We start from the raw sequence: 13,114 nt of genomic DNA on the forward strand, positions 1-13,114 counted from the left end.
AGCTTTATTTTTTATTATTGCTTGAGTTTATTCCAAATTTCGTATTTTAACGCTGATTCCAGGGCTGTGGTGCGCAGCTTTCGCTGTCACAAACCTTTTTGACGTCACTAATATTGATTGATTGATTGACTCACTTGACGTCAATAAGCTCCATCTTCTTCTCCGGCATGTTGAGCCTGGCCTTGATGGCCTGGCCCTGCTGCATCTGCAGGGAGCCATCCACAGACCAGGAGGAGGACATGGTGGCTACCATACGAACTCCAGAGGTGGACTTGTGCGCATCCACGCTCATGAGCATGGCCAGCTGAACGGCACCGCTGCGGGTTCAGAAGAGAACGACCCTTACAGCAGCCCGATAGGGAATCGATCAAGGGCTGATTTTTTTTGCTGTTGTTGTTGTTAGACACAACATGTCGAAACCAGTCTACAGTGACGCCAAGGAAGACATATAGGGGACATTATTTGTATTCTTCAACGGTAGTGTAGTAACTATAATAAGTGCAAGAGAAATTAAAGTGGGCAAAAACACAACTTGTAACACTCTGAAGAATATGATTTTTTTTTAAATATGCACTTTACTATGTTGTACTAGTTAATGGATGGCTCACGGAAGAGCTGGTGGGAAGGCAAGTTCACGAAAGACACCCAAGAAGAAATTGCCAGCATACTTGGTGACGTAAAAGTAGCGGCCAGTTTGGTGCTCTTCGCGTCTCATATCTTCCGGCGGATCTGTCTTTGCGCCGCATGCTATTCGCTAATTATAGAGAGTAAGCTTCATGTGCGCAGTTATAATAACAGAGAGATGAGCTAGTTGGCAGGTATCAACGTTAAAAGACTGGGCATGGAAACACCGACACAAGAGACACCAGAAACGCCGACTAACCGCTGAATAGGCGCACAGCGGTGGAAAAGGAGGTAGGCGCAAAAACGTATCTGCGCATGCCCGGGCAAGATGCGATACCTATCAATCCGACATGCGTGGGGGTCTGTGTGGGCTTACCTGGGCTTTATGAGTCCGGTGATGTCGATGGATCCCTTGCGGAACTGCGAGTTTCCGCCAACCTTGAGCGCGACGGTAGCTGAGCCGTTCACCGAGACCCGAAGCGGAAGACCACTGCTGGCAGGAACCGTGAGAGTAGAATCAGCAAAGAGGACGCTCTTGCTCAGATCGACGCCTTTGGGATCGGACAGGCGTGAGAGCCAAAGCATGAGGTCGGAATAGGGGCTCGCTGTGCCGGCTGCGGCCAACTGCAGTGAAGCTATCTCGTTGCCGAAGAATTTGACGTACGCGGAGGCCTTTGGCTTGCCGCTGTACTTGGACTTGATGGCGAACTACAAAGAAGGGATCGGCAGACACGACCGTTACTATGGCGATCTTCAAAAAACGGTCAGAAATCGCAAAGCATTTAGTTCCCAACTTTTGTAGCCGCCGCTTGGCCGCTTTCGCTAATACCATATCGGACATCACTATTAGTTCGCATTTCCTCCTGCGAAAAATCCAACCTTTGTGTTTTTCTGTTAAAGCTTTGTAAATTTCATGTCTGCACTAGGGCGTTATTCTAGCCACCTACATCTTTTGCATCGTTAGAAGTAGAAATACTGCTTGACGATGCTGTGCACATTATTGAGAGAGAATCGCCCGTGCGTGGGACTGGCTTATACCTAACTTTTGTATTAATATATTAGTTGTATAGACGGTGGATGCAGTGTTTCGTAAGAATTGACTTGTGTTTTCCGATTGCATGCACAAGTTTTCGCTTTGAGAGGCGCCGTTGTGGTTGGCTTTCCTTTAACTTGGACGTCCAGCCCGCCCATCAAAATTTCTCGGACGTCATGAAATAAAACGAGGCTTCAGGGGGACTCGGTGGGGGATTGGATAGGCATGGCAGTTCAACAAGCAATGCTCAAATTCGCAATGGCCCTGCAGGATATGAATGACAATGTACGTAACGGTACATTGCGCCCGTCTAGGACGTGTCATGGCCCCAGTCGAAATTCGACTTTTGCAGAAAAAGCGCGCACAAAGAACGGGGAACACAAAAGAAGAGGCGACGGCACAAGCGCTCCTGTCGTCGCCTCCTCTTTTTTGTTGACTGATTTTTGTGCGCGCTTTTTCGCCAAATGGTGTACCAACACTCCATTCTCCGAAATTCAAGCTTGAAGTGACCATGATCATATTTGACCGTTGATAAGTTTAGTTGGACTCGGGAGCAAATTGGCTAGAGCCATGCGCAAAATACACTTAGAATGTTCTTGCCACTGCATTAGCCCGCGGCCAAAATGGAATCGGCCAACTTCCGATATATGGGTGGTCCATTCCCAAAATAAAATTTTCTAATTCCACAATTGTCTCCATCGTCCAATGTCCAAAATCACGCGAAAAATTGACCTGGCTCACCCTAAAAGCTTGGGTGGCCCGAAAACTGACCGGTTAAACAACTGCTTGCCTTACACCTATCGCGGATATGCTCTCGCATGATAGTGCGTTTCTCGGTGGAGCGAAACCGTCTTTTATTTTTACTTCGATAGCAAGTATATATACAATCTCGGCGGGTTTTCCCTGTCGCCGTCGCCATGATTTTTCTTGTATGCGTGTATATGCATACACATACAAAAATAGTCTGGAAGAAGATATTTCTCAAGCTCGTGGCATATAATCAGCGACCCTTGGCTCCGCGGCACGAGGCGTTAGACCGCTCGGCCATAGCGCATACGTCCTCCAGCTTACATTCGACGACCTCTTTATAGATACCATTTGCAGTTGGTGTTTTGCTCATATCTGGGCTGCTTCGGCGTCACAGAGGCTTGTATACTCAATCACGAGATGGCGCACAAAGGGCCTAAGGGTGCGGTAAAAGCGCGTCGCCCTACCCGTCTTTCATCACGGCGCATGGAGCCTGGAGGAGTGGCTGGGTCTCGGGGTTTCGTATGCTTCTTTGGTCGGTTTCTGGCCTAGTAATGGTAGCCAATGTATCAAGCGGACAAGCATTAAGGGTTTGCCCTGCGGCTTCACGAAAGCTTTGCATGAAGTGAGATTCTTTGTCGAGTCGGTCACGTTAAACCACGGTGTGATGTTACGTGCTTCTGGCTAATTTACGTGGCCAGCATGCGTACGCTAGGCAGAAGTACGCAGCACAAAACAGGCGAAGGCGTAGCCAGAACTTTTTTTTTTTTTTTTGAAGGGGATTGGGGGAGGGGGCTTCAACCACACTTTACGTATGTTCGCGCGTGCGTTTGTATGTGTACGCATAGGCGTGCGCACAGGGGGGGGGGGGGGGAGGCAGGGGGCGCCCCCCCTAGACACCTAAGATGGGGGAGGGGGCGCAAAGTGTGCCCCATACATTGACTTGGTAGGGAGAGGGGGCGCTGCGATGAACCTTCGCCACCCCTGATGGGGAACCATGCGCACGCCTATGTGTGTACGTGTGTATACACATATGCAAAATTGAAAAATTTCGGAGTGGAGATGGGCGGTTGAACCCCCACATCCTCCCGCCCTATTGGCTATGCCAATGAACGCAAGGGTACTTGGTCATCTGCGTGTAACTGCGAAGTCAGATATCTCAAAATTGTCAGCGTTGGAAGGATGTGAATCTTACGCGCATGTGGATATGAAAATGAAATTGCAAGCATTAGAGATGCCACTGCGCCGCATTTATTTCAAATGCTCCAAGGAGGATCTTAAGCATTGCTCAAAGTTGTGCACGCGTAATATGTTGTTCTGGGCTGGCGAGAGACGACGACCCACTACTGCTCACGCTGTAGCCGATACTCAAACGGACAGTGCATAGACCCACTTGTGTGGATATGCGGCTTACGTGCAATTGGTTGTACTAACCCTTCGGTCTAGGTCGTCGATATTGTTGTCAGTGATGGTCCTCTTTCCACGAGCCTCGCTCTTGTCGCTCGGCATCCACTGCTCGATGAGCTTTTCCAGGTGCACGGCACGGGCTCCAGCCTGAAGGAGACGTCACGTTCACATAATGTTTCCTGTCATCGAACAAAGCCAGTGACTTTTCCTTTATGATCGCTATCGCCTTATGCGTTCACGTACGGTACAAGCCTAGGCCTAGGGTGGATCACATCAACGAGCGGCTTATTTAAGTAAACATTGACTGCGATCGGCGGACGCGCTGCCTGCACACCCACACAATCGTCGGCGAACGGCGGCGCAGAGAGAGTACTCGCGCACTTGGCAGTAATTAAATTACTTTTCGCTGTAATGAGCGATCTCATGAATTACTGTTGTGGGCTGGTAATTTTCTAATGTAATGAGTTCCTTGAAGCGAGTAATTTCAAGAAAATGACTCATTACTTTCCGAATTGCTTCTGACTATTGGCATGAAAAAATTGAGCAATAAAGAAAAGTAGAGTAGACGAGTTCACCTGAGTGCCAGCCTCAAGCGTGGGAAGCTGGACAAACATCTCTGAGGGTTCATTATATAAATAAAGTATACATGAATTGTGCATGGTTGATGATGTTTTGTTGAAGTAATTTCAAAGTAATTTCACTACTTTTGAAAAGTTGTACTATGTGTATTGTCATTGCGTTTGGCCCGCTGTAATTTGTAATTTAAATGCATTTTGATAAAATCGTAATTGTAATAAGTAACGTAAACTAATGACTTTTTAGGAGTAATTTCGCCATCTCTGCCCCTCCGCTATCTCTGTCATTAAGTGTCCGCTTTCTTGCTCCCTTCCTCGCAATCGTTCGCTCGGTTACGCCGACGACGCACGAACGGGTGCATAAAACAAATGTCCCGCTCGAGGGCTGAACTTTGCCAGCTCTTTCCCCTGTGCATAATATGGTTTCTTTTCTCGAAGTGCCACAGTGAGGTCACGGGTACTTGTTATAAAAATTCTGACTTGTCTCTCGAGCTTAACTCGACCGGCACGCAAGGACCGGCAGGTTATCAACGTGCCGGTCAGTCGAACCCGAAGCTAAGTTACCGCGCAAGGCGTCGTCTCAGCGCAACCTATGGGCACGTGCAACAAGAGAAACTGCCCTATCTATTAAGCCGATTCTTTGATTGCCTTTATAGCAGACATCCTGCTAATTACATATATTTTCGACTGCGTGGTGTTTTAGGTTTACTTTTATGGCATTCCGGCTGACCCGGAATTATAGGTAGAGCAGCTGATTGCCATTGATGACATATCGAATACTTACTTCGAAGAGATCAACTTTCTTGCCGAAGATGTCGAACGAAGTGGAGACGCGGGCACTCCGCGGGTAGTAGGAGTCCGGCGTGTAGACCACGTCGCCGTCCAGCTCGAAGCCCGTGTCCAGCGGGTCAAAGAACATTCGGTAGTGGACGTTGCGCGAGAACTTGCGGAAGTCCAGCTGGAAGCGCTTCCTCAGCGAGAGGTCATTGGCAATGACCCGGTACTCAGCCTGGTAGGCAGTCGGTTCGCGGGCCAGGTTGCGAATGTGGGAGTAGACGAACGATCCGACTGCGAGGGAAGGCGTGGCACCTATGAACCACACTGCACGCGGGACTAAAAGGGAGCCCCGCTGAGACAGCCGCAAGCTATATACGTGGTGCGATATTATTACGTGCATTAACTTGCTTAGGAAAATATGCATGCGTGAAGTTGTCAGGAGCGCGGTGAGAACAAAAATGAAAGGTAGCCATACACTTGAGGGACAACTGCACGAAGCTCTTTCTGTTATACTGAACCAGACCCTGGATTTGTGCTACGCGGTCTGATTACATATCCCGCCTAGAGCAAAAATAAAACAAAAGAACACTGGTTTTAATGTTTCATTTTTCGAATTCCAAGCTCATAAAACGCGGTATCGTTTGATCATCTTTTGACAATGCCATGAACAAATCATGTGTTCACCGGCTGCGAAGTAGTTTCGACGACCAGGTTAGTCACCTAACTGACGCGGGGTACTCGCAGGGAATTCTGTCTGCTGTCGCAGAAATGTTATTCAAGCTGAAGAAGCAAGGCGCTAACGCTAACCGTGCTGAAGCACAAGGATGCACGAAGAATGCGTCCGCTATTCCATACATACATTTCGTGTTGCATAACTTGAAAATATGTTTCGGAAAGAGCGGGAGTAAAAGTGGTTTTTACCGCACCCGACAAGATTGCACAAATATCATCATCATCATCATCAGCCTGACTGCGCCCACTGCAGGGCAAAGGCCTCTCCCATGTTCCGCCTATCAACCCGGTCCTGTGCTCTCTGCTGCCACGTTGTACCCGCAAACTTGTAAATCCCGTCTGCACACCTAATTTTCCGTGTCCCCCTCGCGCGTTTGCCTTCTCTTGTAATCCACTCTGTTACTCGTAATGACCAGTGGTTATCTTGCCTACGCGCTACACGCCCTGCCCACGCCCATTTTTTCTTGATTTCGACTGAGATATTTTTAACACCCGTTTGTTACCCGACCCACTCTGCTCTCTTCTTGTCCCTTAAGGTTACACCTATCATTGCTCCTCAGTTTAAGTTGAGCCCTTTTTGTAAGCCCCCAGGTTTCTGCTCCGTAGGTAAGTACCGGTCTACACAAATGTGCAGGGCGCTTAATGAAGGAGATAAGAAATCGGTGCGCACTGAGAAGCATCGCGACAGGTTTTGTACAGCGGGCTTAAAACGAGGTCTACGCACTTTCTTTGGCTTGCGGCGCGCCACATATAGGCCAAGATTGAAGATGCCTAAGTGGCAGATTGAGAGAGCATAAGTACAACACAACAAGTAGTGTCAGGGCATCTAGGTATTAATTACAGGGACTGCGGATGCGCACCTCTATTTCAAAGCCCCAGAATCATGTCCAAATCAACAGATGGGTAAAGAAGGAAGATTGGTGACGTCTTAGGAATAAATAAATAAATATAAATAAATAAATAAATAAATAAATAAATAAATAAATAAATAAATAAAAGCTGGGTGAGCCCTGTGTCAGCACGCCGGTTGTTGTGCTCTCAGAGAAAGATGTCTCATCTCTTTTAGGACCCGTTTTGCACGCGTAGTGGGTTTGGCCATGTCTCATATCTCTTGTATCTTCCTATGTTCTGTTTATTCAGTTCTGACTGTACTTATTCTGCGCATCCACTGAATAAACGTTCATTTGTTAGTGCGCCCTGTGTAGTACGTGAAATTTCTTTCCGTCTGGTTTCTTGTGTTCTTTGACGCTTTTTTACTGCAGTTATGAACCAACTAGGGCAAAGGTATCTATCGGGAAAATTTAACTTTTTCTTTGCGAGCGCCGCGAAGCTTATCATACGAGACGAAACTATTCGGTAACACAGTCGACTGAATTAGCTGGTAGTAGATGCTCAGCGTTGTTCGCACGTGGTCGAAAAATTAATCTCAGCAGCTATTTAATATCCTAGAAAACGAACATGCCGGCTGAAACGCACTGAACAAAGAGAGGGTAATGACCAACGCCCGCAAGTCAGTGTGAAAATAAGTATAGAGGCCATTACAAGTTCGTGTAATGGCGCTTTTGCTAATCTTGGAGTGTGTGTCCCAAATCTGAAGATATGATAATGCGTGCGAAATAAAAACAATGGCAATAAGCATCCGCACTTGTAGGTGGACCGCAAGGACGATTATCGGCTCATCTTGGTTTTGAGGAGTGTGTACAGAATGCCGAACAACGGGGGTCAGTCGTGAAATGTCAGATTCCGGTGAGCTTGTCACCACAACAATTTGTGCACAATAAAGGTCGGAACTATGCTAGTCTCCTATTGTAGGTTTGCGCAAGCAATACAGTCTGCCATTTTCACCTAAGCATCGGTGTACCCGAGTGCAAAGCATTCGTTTGCAATTTAGTGCCGCGAAAAGCAAGCTACATGATCGCACCTCCACCGCGGGCAATTCTTGAATGAGACATCCCCGCTTAAGACAACGAAGTGACACATATGATCGCACCTTGCTTGATGGATTCCGTGCGGAGGGTCTCCTTGACGGCGTCGATGACGGGGCTACTCGGGCAGCGAATGGCGGCCAAGTAGCTGGCAATCCTCAGCTCGACGTTCTCGTGCACGTTCTGGTAGATGCTCAGCATTTGGTTGCGCTGCACGAGGTGCACTCATTTCAGAGTCGTACAGCACGAAACGAGCAGTGGTGACGTCGAGCATGCGTCATCAAGTTTCACATCGTGGAACTTCTTACGCAATTACTTTTTTCGCAGTGAAACGGAGAGAAAACTGAAACTAAACAATTGGTCAGGTTGCCGCATGGTTTGTAGAGACAACGTGCGGGAAGTGTTTAGTTTTGCGGCTAGTCCCGCATATTATTTACGATCTATAATTTTTCACCCTCAAGAGTAAAAAGTAAAACGAGTAACCAGTAAAATACACCGTAAAGTAAATACAAACTTTACCAAATTCACTGAGAGCTTTATTACAGCGCTTGTTCTTGCCATTCCTTCCTGTGTGCGCCGTCTTGTTTTTTCGAGCTGCTTAACGCCTTAACACTTAGTTTTCGCGTGTCGGTTGACGAAACAGCACTGGCGCTTACCGGTATGTCGCAGTCGAAGCGGCGGAACGCCTGCACGGCGGCCAGTCGAATCTCAATGTCGAGCTGCGGGTTCTGGAAACAGCGGTAGAGAATCTCCTCTGCACCCTCGGACTGACCCAGATTACCCAGAGCCTTCAGCACCATCAGCGTCTGCACAAGGACCGAGCAATCATGAACTATTTCATTCTTTGTTTCCTATCTCTTTGCAGACTTTCTGCGAACGAGAGCAGGGACCTTAGCCATAGTCACACAACACGCTACTTATGCTGTTAACTTGATGTTTTCAATATATTTACCGTTATAGTAAAACCTACTACTCAGCTTTTCACAAAACTGTTCACGAAAATTTTGAGGCGACGTGTATAAGGGTCAGCATCGAAGCATTAGGCGCTATGTTTTCGAGGACAGCCCACTAAATTGAGGCCAGGAACAAGGCATAACTGGCTTGGGAAAGTGGGTTCCGTATTGAAATGTCGATGTTCTGATGGAGTCGTGCTGCAGCAGAGTCTAAAGCCACGCTATTGCACTGAAATGGAAGTGCACACGACGTTGTGCATCTCACTCGTCCTGTCATGGTTCACGTGATCTCTCCTGATCCTGGCCAAACCAAGTGCCTCGTGTAACCTCGTTGTGTAAATCGCGTCTTGTCGTGTAGCTCACCGTGTGGTCGTCGCGAGCGTAGCAGTTCTCGCCGAGGGTCAGGTACAAAGCGCGGACGAGCTCCTTGATGGACCGGTCTGAGCCGCAGTTGGCGTTGTTGCGGCAATAGGTGTACGCCATTGTCGACACTCCGAGGTAGGCTTGCGATCGCTCCATCTTCAGCAGAGGCTGCGTGGTTGCGAATGAGGAGCAAGATCAGGCCATTCATCCGCAGCTGACTTATTACACTCATACTTAGGATAATGCGTAATATTGATGTGCATTTCTGTTCCTCTAGCATTTTAGGCGTTACGTCAGTCACATTCGATTACAATTCCTCCAACATACTTCTCAATAAACAAAAACTGGTCTGGCTTAAGTGTGTTCCACTTTGAAACGAATAATGTTTAGTTATTTTCTGTCCTGAAGCAATAACATTATGTGTCATTTTACTAGCAATATGTCATTTTTATTAGTATTTATGTATAAACATATAATAGCACTACAAATAGCCATATGCTGGCGGCCTAGTAATTTTCTACTAAAAGAGACGCCGGGCTCACCCGCTTGAAGAGAAAAAAAATGTGAGGAGACAATAAGCCGTAATTATAGTCAGACGCGTAAGAAATATAAAGTGATTGAACGCAGTTAAGCCAACTTTGTCGAGCGATAGCTTGGTTTTGCTTACTTCGGGAAATGACAAGACCATTGGCTTCCAGACATTTAACTCGGACGTGAGAGAACAATTTCTATGAAGGTTTCGTTGGTGCTCGTAGAATAAAAGTCGTCGGCAATGTAACCGCCTAGTATATTTGTAGGCATTAGAAAAATTATCGCTTTGCGAAAATTTCATGTCATACATGCATTTCACCATGCGCCTTTTAAGGGGCTGCTGACAAAAGTTACAGATAAAACGCCGGTGCCGCCCGAAAACAGCATTCCCGGGAAGGCTGCAGACTAGGATAAAACTCTCAAAGAAGACTTTGCGTCTGTCAGCTGCGCTGGTCACCCATTTTCGCGCAGTAGAATGGCTTCAAGTTTTTCGTTCCAGTAGTCAAGAGCGCGACTGTCGAGTAGAGCACACTCACCAGTGCGTGCTCGATCATTTCCGACGTAGGCTTGGACACGAACGCCAGAGATGTGAGCCAAACGTCGGCGTCGATTCCGGCGACCTGTCCCGAGATCATGGCGTTGGTCATCATGCGGATGGCGGCAGGACTTCCGGCAGATGGCAGGGAGTCCGCGAAAAATTTCCTAGAAAACAGGTGTTCCCCCAGAAACTTCGCACGCTGCTCGAAATACGGGTTTGATTTGTACTGCACCTCGCGCGCTCACATACACACACAATTACACGCCATAGTAGCGAATCTTATGCGCATCATCGCTATTCTCTCATCGCAATGTTGTAATGGCATATCTGCATTATACTGCTCGCAGATGTTAATGCGCTAGGGTATTTTTATCGCGAGAACATTATGAACCGATTTACTCATCACAGACGACATTTTTAACGCAAAAGGGGAAAAGAAAGAAATATGAAGAATAGAATAGAAGAGAAGAGAAGAGAAGAGCAGAAAGGAACACAGTGCATATTTCTTTCTTTTCCACTTTCGCGCTAAAAATATCACCTGTGATAGATCACCAACTCGCCCAACAGGACGTTTTATTCATTAACTCATTTCCGTTGACGTACGGACGGAGTTATCGTGAGACAAACATGAATGATTATGTAGCTGTCGGAATAACACAGAAGTTCGGGTGGACATGCAGGCTTAAAGAAAAATTCTTCAAGTGAGAATTTCTCGACACTAGTCTTCGAATGAAGGCGATTGTCTTAGCGTGAGAACGGATGTCACGAGAGCCAACGTCTCGACATCAGAACTCGTCTTCGTTCGAGCCTAGACGAAGACAAGTCCTCTTGTCGAAACGTTGCCTCACGTGACGTTTCCTGTTCAAGGATGTTTGATGTTATTGGTTCGTATTGTAGATTCGGCTCAATAATTTGCACTTTCATCGTATGTAATGAACGTGTAATGCTGCGCGAGAGCTTACTTGGCTTTGGGGGACATGCTTTCTGCTCTGCGAAACAGGGCTTCCAAGTCAGCAGTGCTGAGTTTGCGCAGGCTGAACACAAGTTCAGTGAACAGTCCCGGAGTGGAAGACTGGACAGCGTCTGCTGCTGAGTCGGCGATGGCTCGCAGTGCATTCTCGGCACGCTGCAGCGAACTAGAAGACTCTTCGACGTCGTAGTCATGGTCGAACAAAAGGTCAGTTTCGGTTTCCGAAGCGTACGCTGCATGAAAACACGCCAAATGGTGTAGAGCCCGTAGAAAGGCAAACTTGCAGATAAAAAGTCGCATGGGAATGGCAAATTATTTCATACATGCGGAAGTTCTTGAATGAAATGTTTATTAAAGCAGTAAAAAAAGAAGCACACGTAAGATAGCTTCTCATATCAATCAGGCAGAGATGAACTAGTCGCCGACGATTAAGATACCCCCTAATACGAAAATTTGAGCCTAAAGGCTAGCACAAGTTTGAAAAATCAGATTCAGGCGTTGTTTAAGTTACGAAGGTGTTGATACTTGAGCGTGCCACTTTGTATCTCGTCGCACGGTGAGATGAGATATACGAGAGATCGGTTTTCACGCTTTCTTTCTCTACAGCGACTGAGGTGGAAGCGTTTTGTTGTTGTTAAAGGAACGGTCCGAAAAGAGGCGCAACGCCGGAATCCTGCTGCGCTCAATTTTCTCATTAGCGAGTGTCGTAATCGTCGGCGACGTTTTTTGTTGCGTCAATCGGTGCGTGGACCTTAGCTCCTCCCTCTGACCAGTGACACTTGTTAATCCCAACATAACTCCTGACCGGACCTCAGGTAGGCCTAGCCCGTTCTTGACGTGCTGCGCGCAAGCTCTCACCATATATCTTTCAAACCTTCGTGGCAGGATACTATACGTAGCCCACATGTTAGCACTCGTCGCATTAAAAGTAAATGACCAGGCATATTTTCTTTCTAGGATAGGATACCTTGCACGCAAAAGCTATTCTACTGTAATTCTAACGCGATAGCGTCAAATAGCCCGTGTCGCAGAAATTTCGGTGTCGGTGTCCGCTTCGGTGTCGTTGGTTATGAGCGAAAAATCGGCGTTGTCCGTGAATCGATACAGACACAAGTACATAAACATATTACATTCGAGGGGAACCGAACTTAGGCCTTCTGCGTGACGGTTAGGTGTTTTTCCGCAGAGCCAACCGGTGTTTTAAACTGCTTCGGCGAAAAAACCCCATACAAGCGTCATTATAGTGCGAGGAGTGTCGTTAACATATGTAATATTGCTTCGTAGAAGGGTAGTATTGCGCCAGGCGTCCCACCAAGAGAATTGCTCAACGAGTGGTTAGTTTAAGGTCAACCAATTACAAAGCGCTCATGCGTAATTGAACAATAATCATCAGAAAAAGCATCAACAATTTTGTGCATCGGCGCGTATTCTTTACGGACGCGTAGCGGGTACTTCGCTGAATCACAATAGAGTCTTTTAGCAAGTTCTTCTTCTTCAGTGGTTATTCAGGAAAGGAAAAAGGCACCTAATTTCTGTCTGCCTATAGGCGACACGGCGCAGTGCCTTGTAGGGGAGGGGGTAAGGAGGGAATAAAAGAATAGTAGGAAAATAGAGAGAAAAGTGATAGGGGCACATCCATCCAACGAAGAGAAAAGAGGACAGGAAAGATGTGGAAACGGTCACGGGAGTTCAGGGACGGGTCCGCGAAACACAGCTAGAGGCACAGTGCACAACATCGGCGAAGCGGCGAAGGCCCCGTCGATGAGCGGCGCACGGCATGGAAATACGGTACGCAAATACGGTAAGGCAGTACGGTAGCGTTCCTCCTTTCCCGCTGGCTGTGCTTTGGCCGCTCAACGACCGGGAAAGGAGGAGCCGTACCGTACTGCCTTACCGTATTTGCGTACCGTATTTCCGTAACTTGCTAAAAGACTCTAAT

At 47.3% G+C, this 13,114-nt stretch overlaps 1 protein-coding gene across 1 annotated transcript in view; it reads right to left on the reverse strand.

Moving 5' to 3' along the window:
• LOC119404030 (uncharacterized) overlaps positions 1-13,114 on the reverse strand; it is a 71,301-nt gene that overhangs the window by 34,533 nt on the left and 23,654 nt on the right. The window contains exons 7-15 of the mRNA XM_037670655.2: positions 11,168-11,408; positions 10,204-10,369; positions 9,137-9,304; positions 8,477-8,626; positions 7,886-8,030; positions 5,171-5,454; positions 3,839-3,958; positions 1,001-1,332; positions 135-317 (exon numbers count right to left, since the gene is read on the reverse strand). Of these exons, the coding sequence (XP_037526583.1) occupies positions 135-317; positions 1,001-1,332; positions 3,839-3,958; positions 5,171-5,454; positions 7,886-8,030; positions 8,477-8,626; positions 9,137-9,304; positions 10,204-10,369; positions 11,168-11,408 (1,789 nt within the window). The remainder of the gene's footprint in view (positions 1-134; positions 318-1,000; positions 1,333-3,838; positions 3,959-5,170; positions 5,455-7,885; positions 8,031-8,476; positions 8,627-9,136; positions 9,305-10,203; positions 10,370-11,167; positions 11,409-13,114) is intronic.

This window comes from Rhipicephalus sanguineus, chromosome 9, assembly GCF_013339695.2.
Source record: "Rhipicephalus sanguineus isolate Rsan-2018 chromosome 9, BIME_Rsan_1.4, whole genome shotgun sequence".
NCBI classification, from domain to species: domain Eukaryota; kingdom Metazoa; phylum Arthropoda; class Arachnida; order Ixodida; family Ixodidae; genus Rhipicephalus; species Rhipicephalus sanguineus.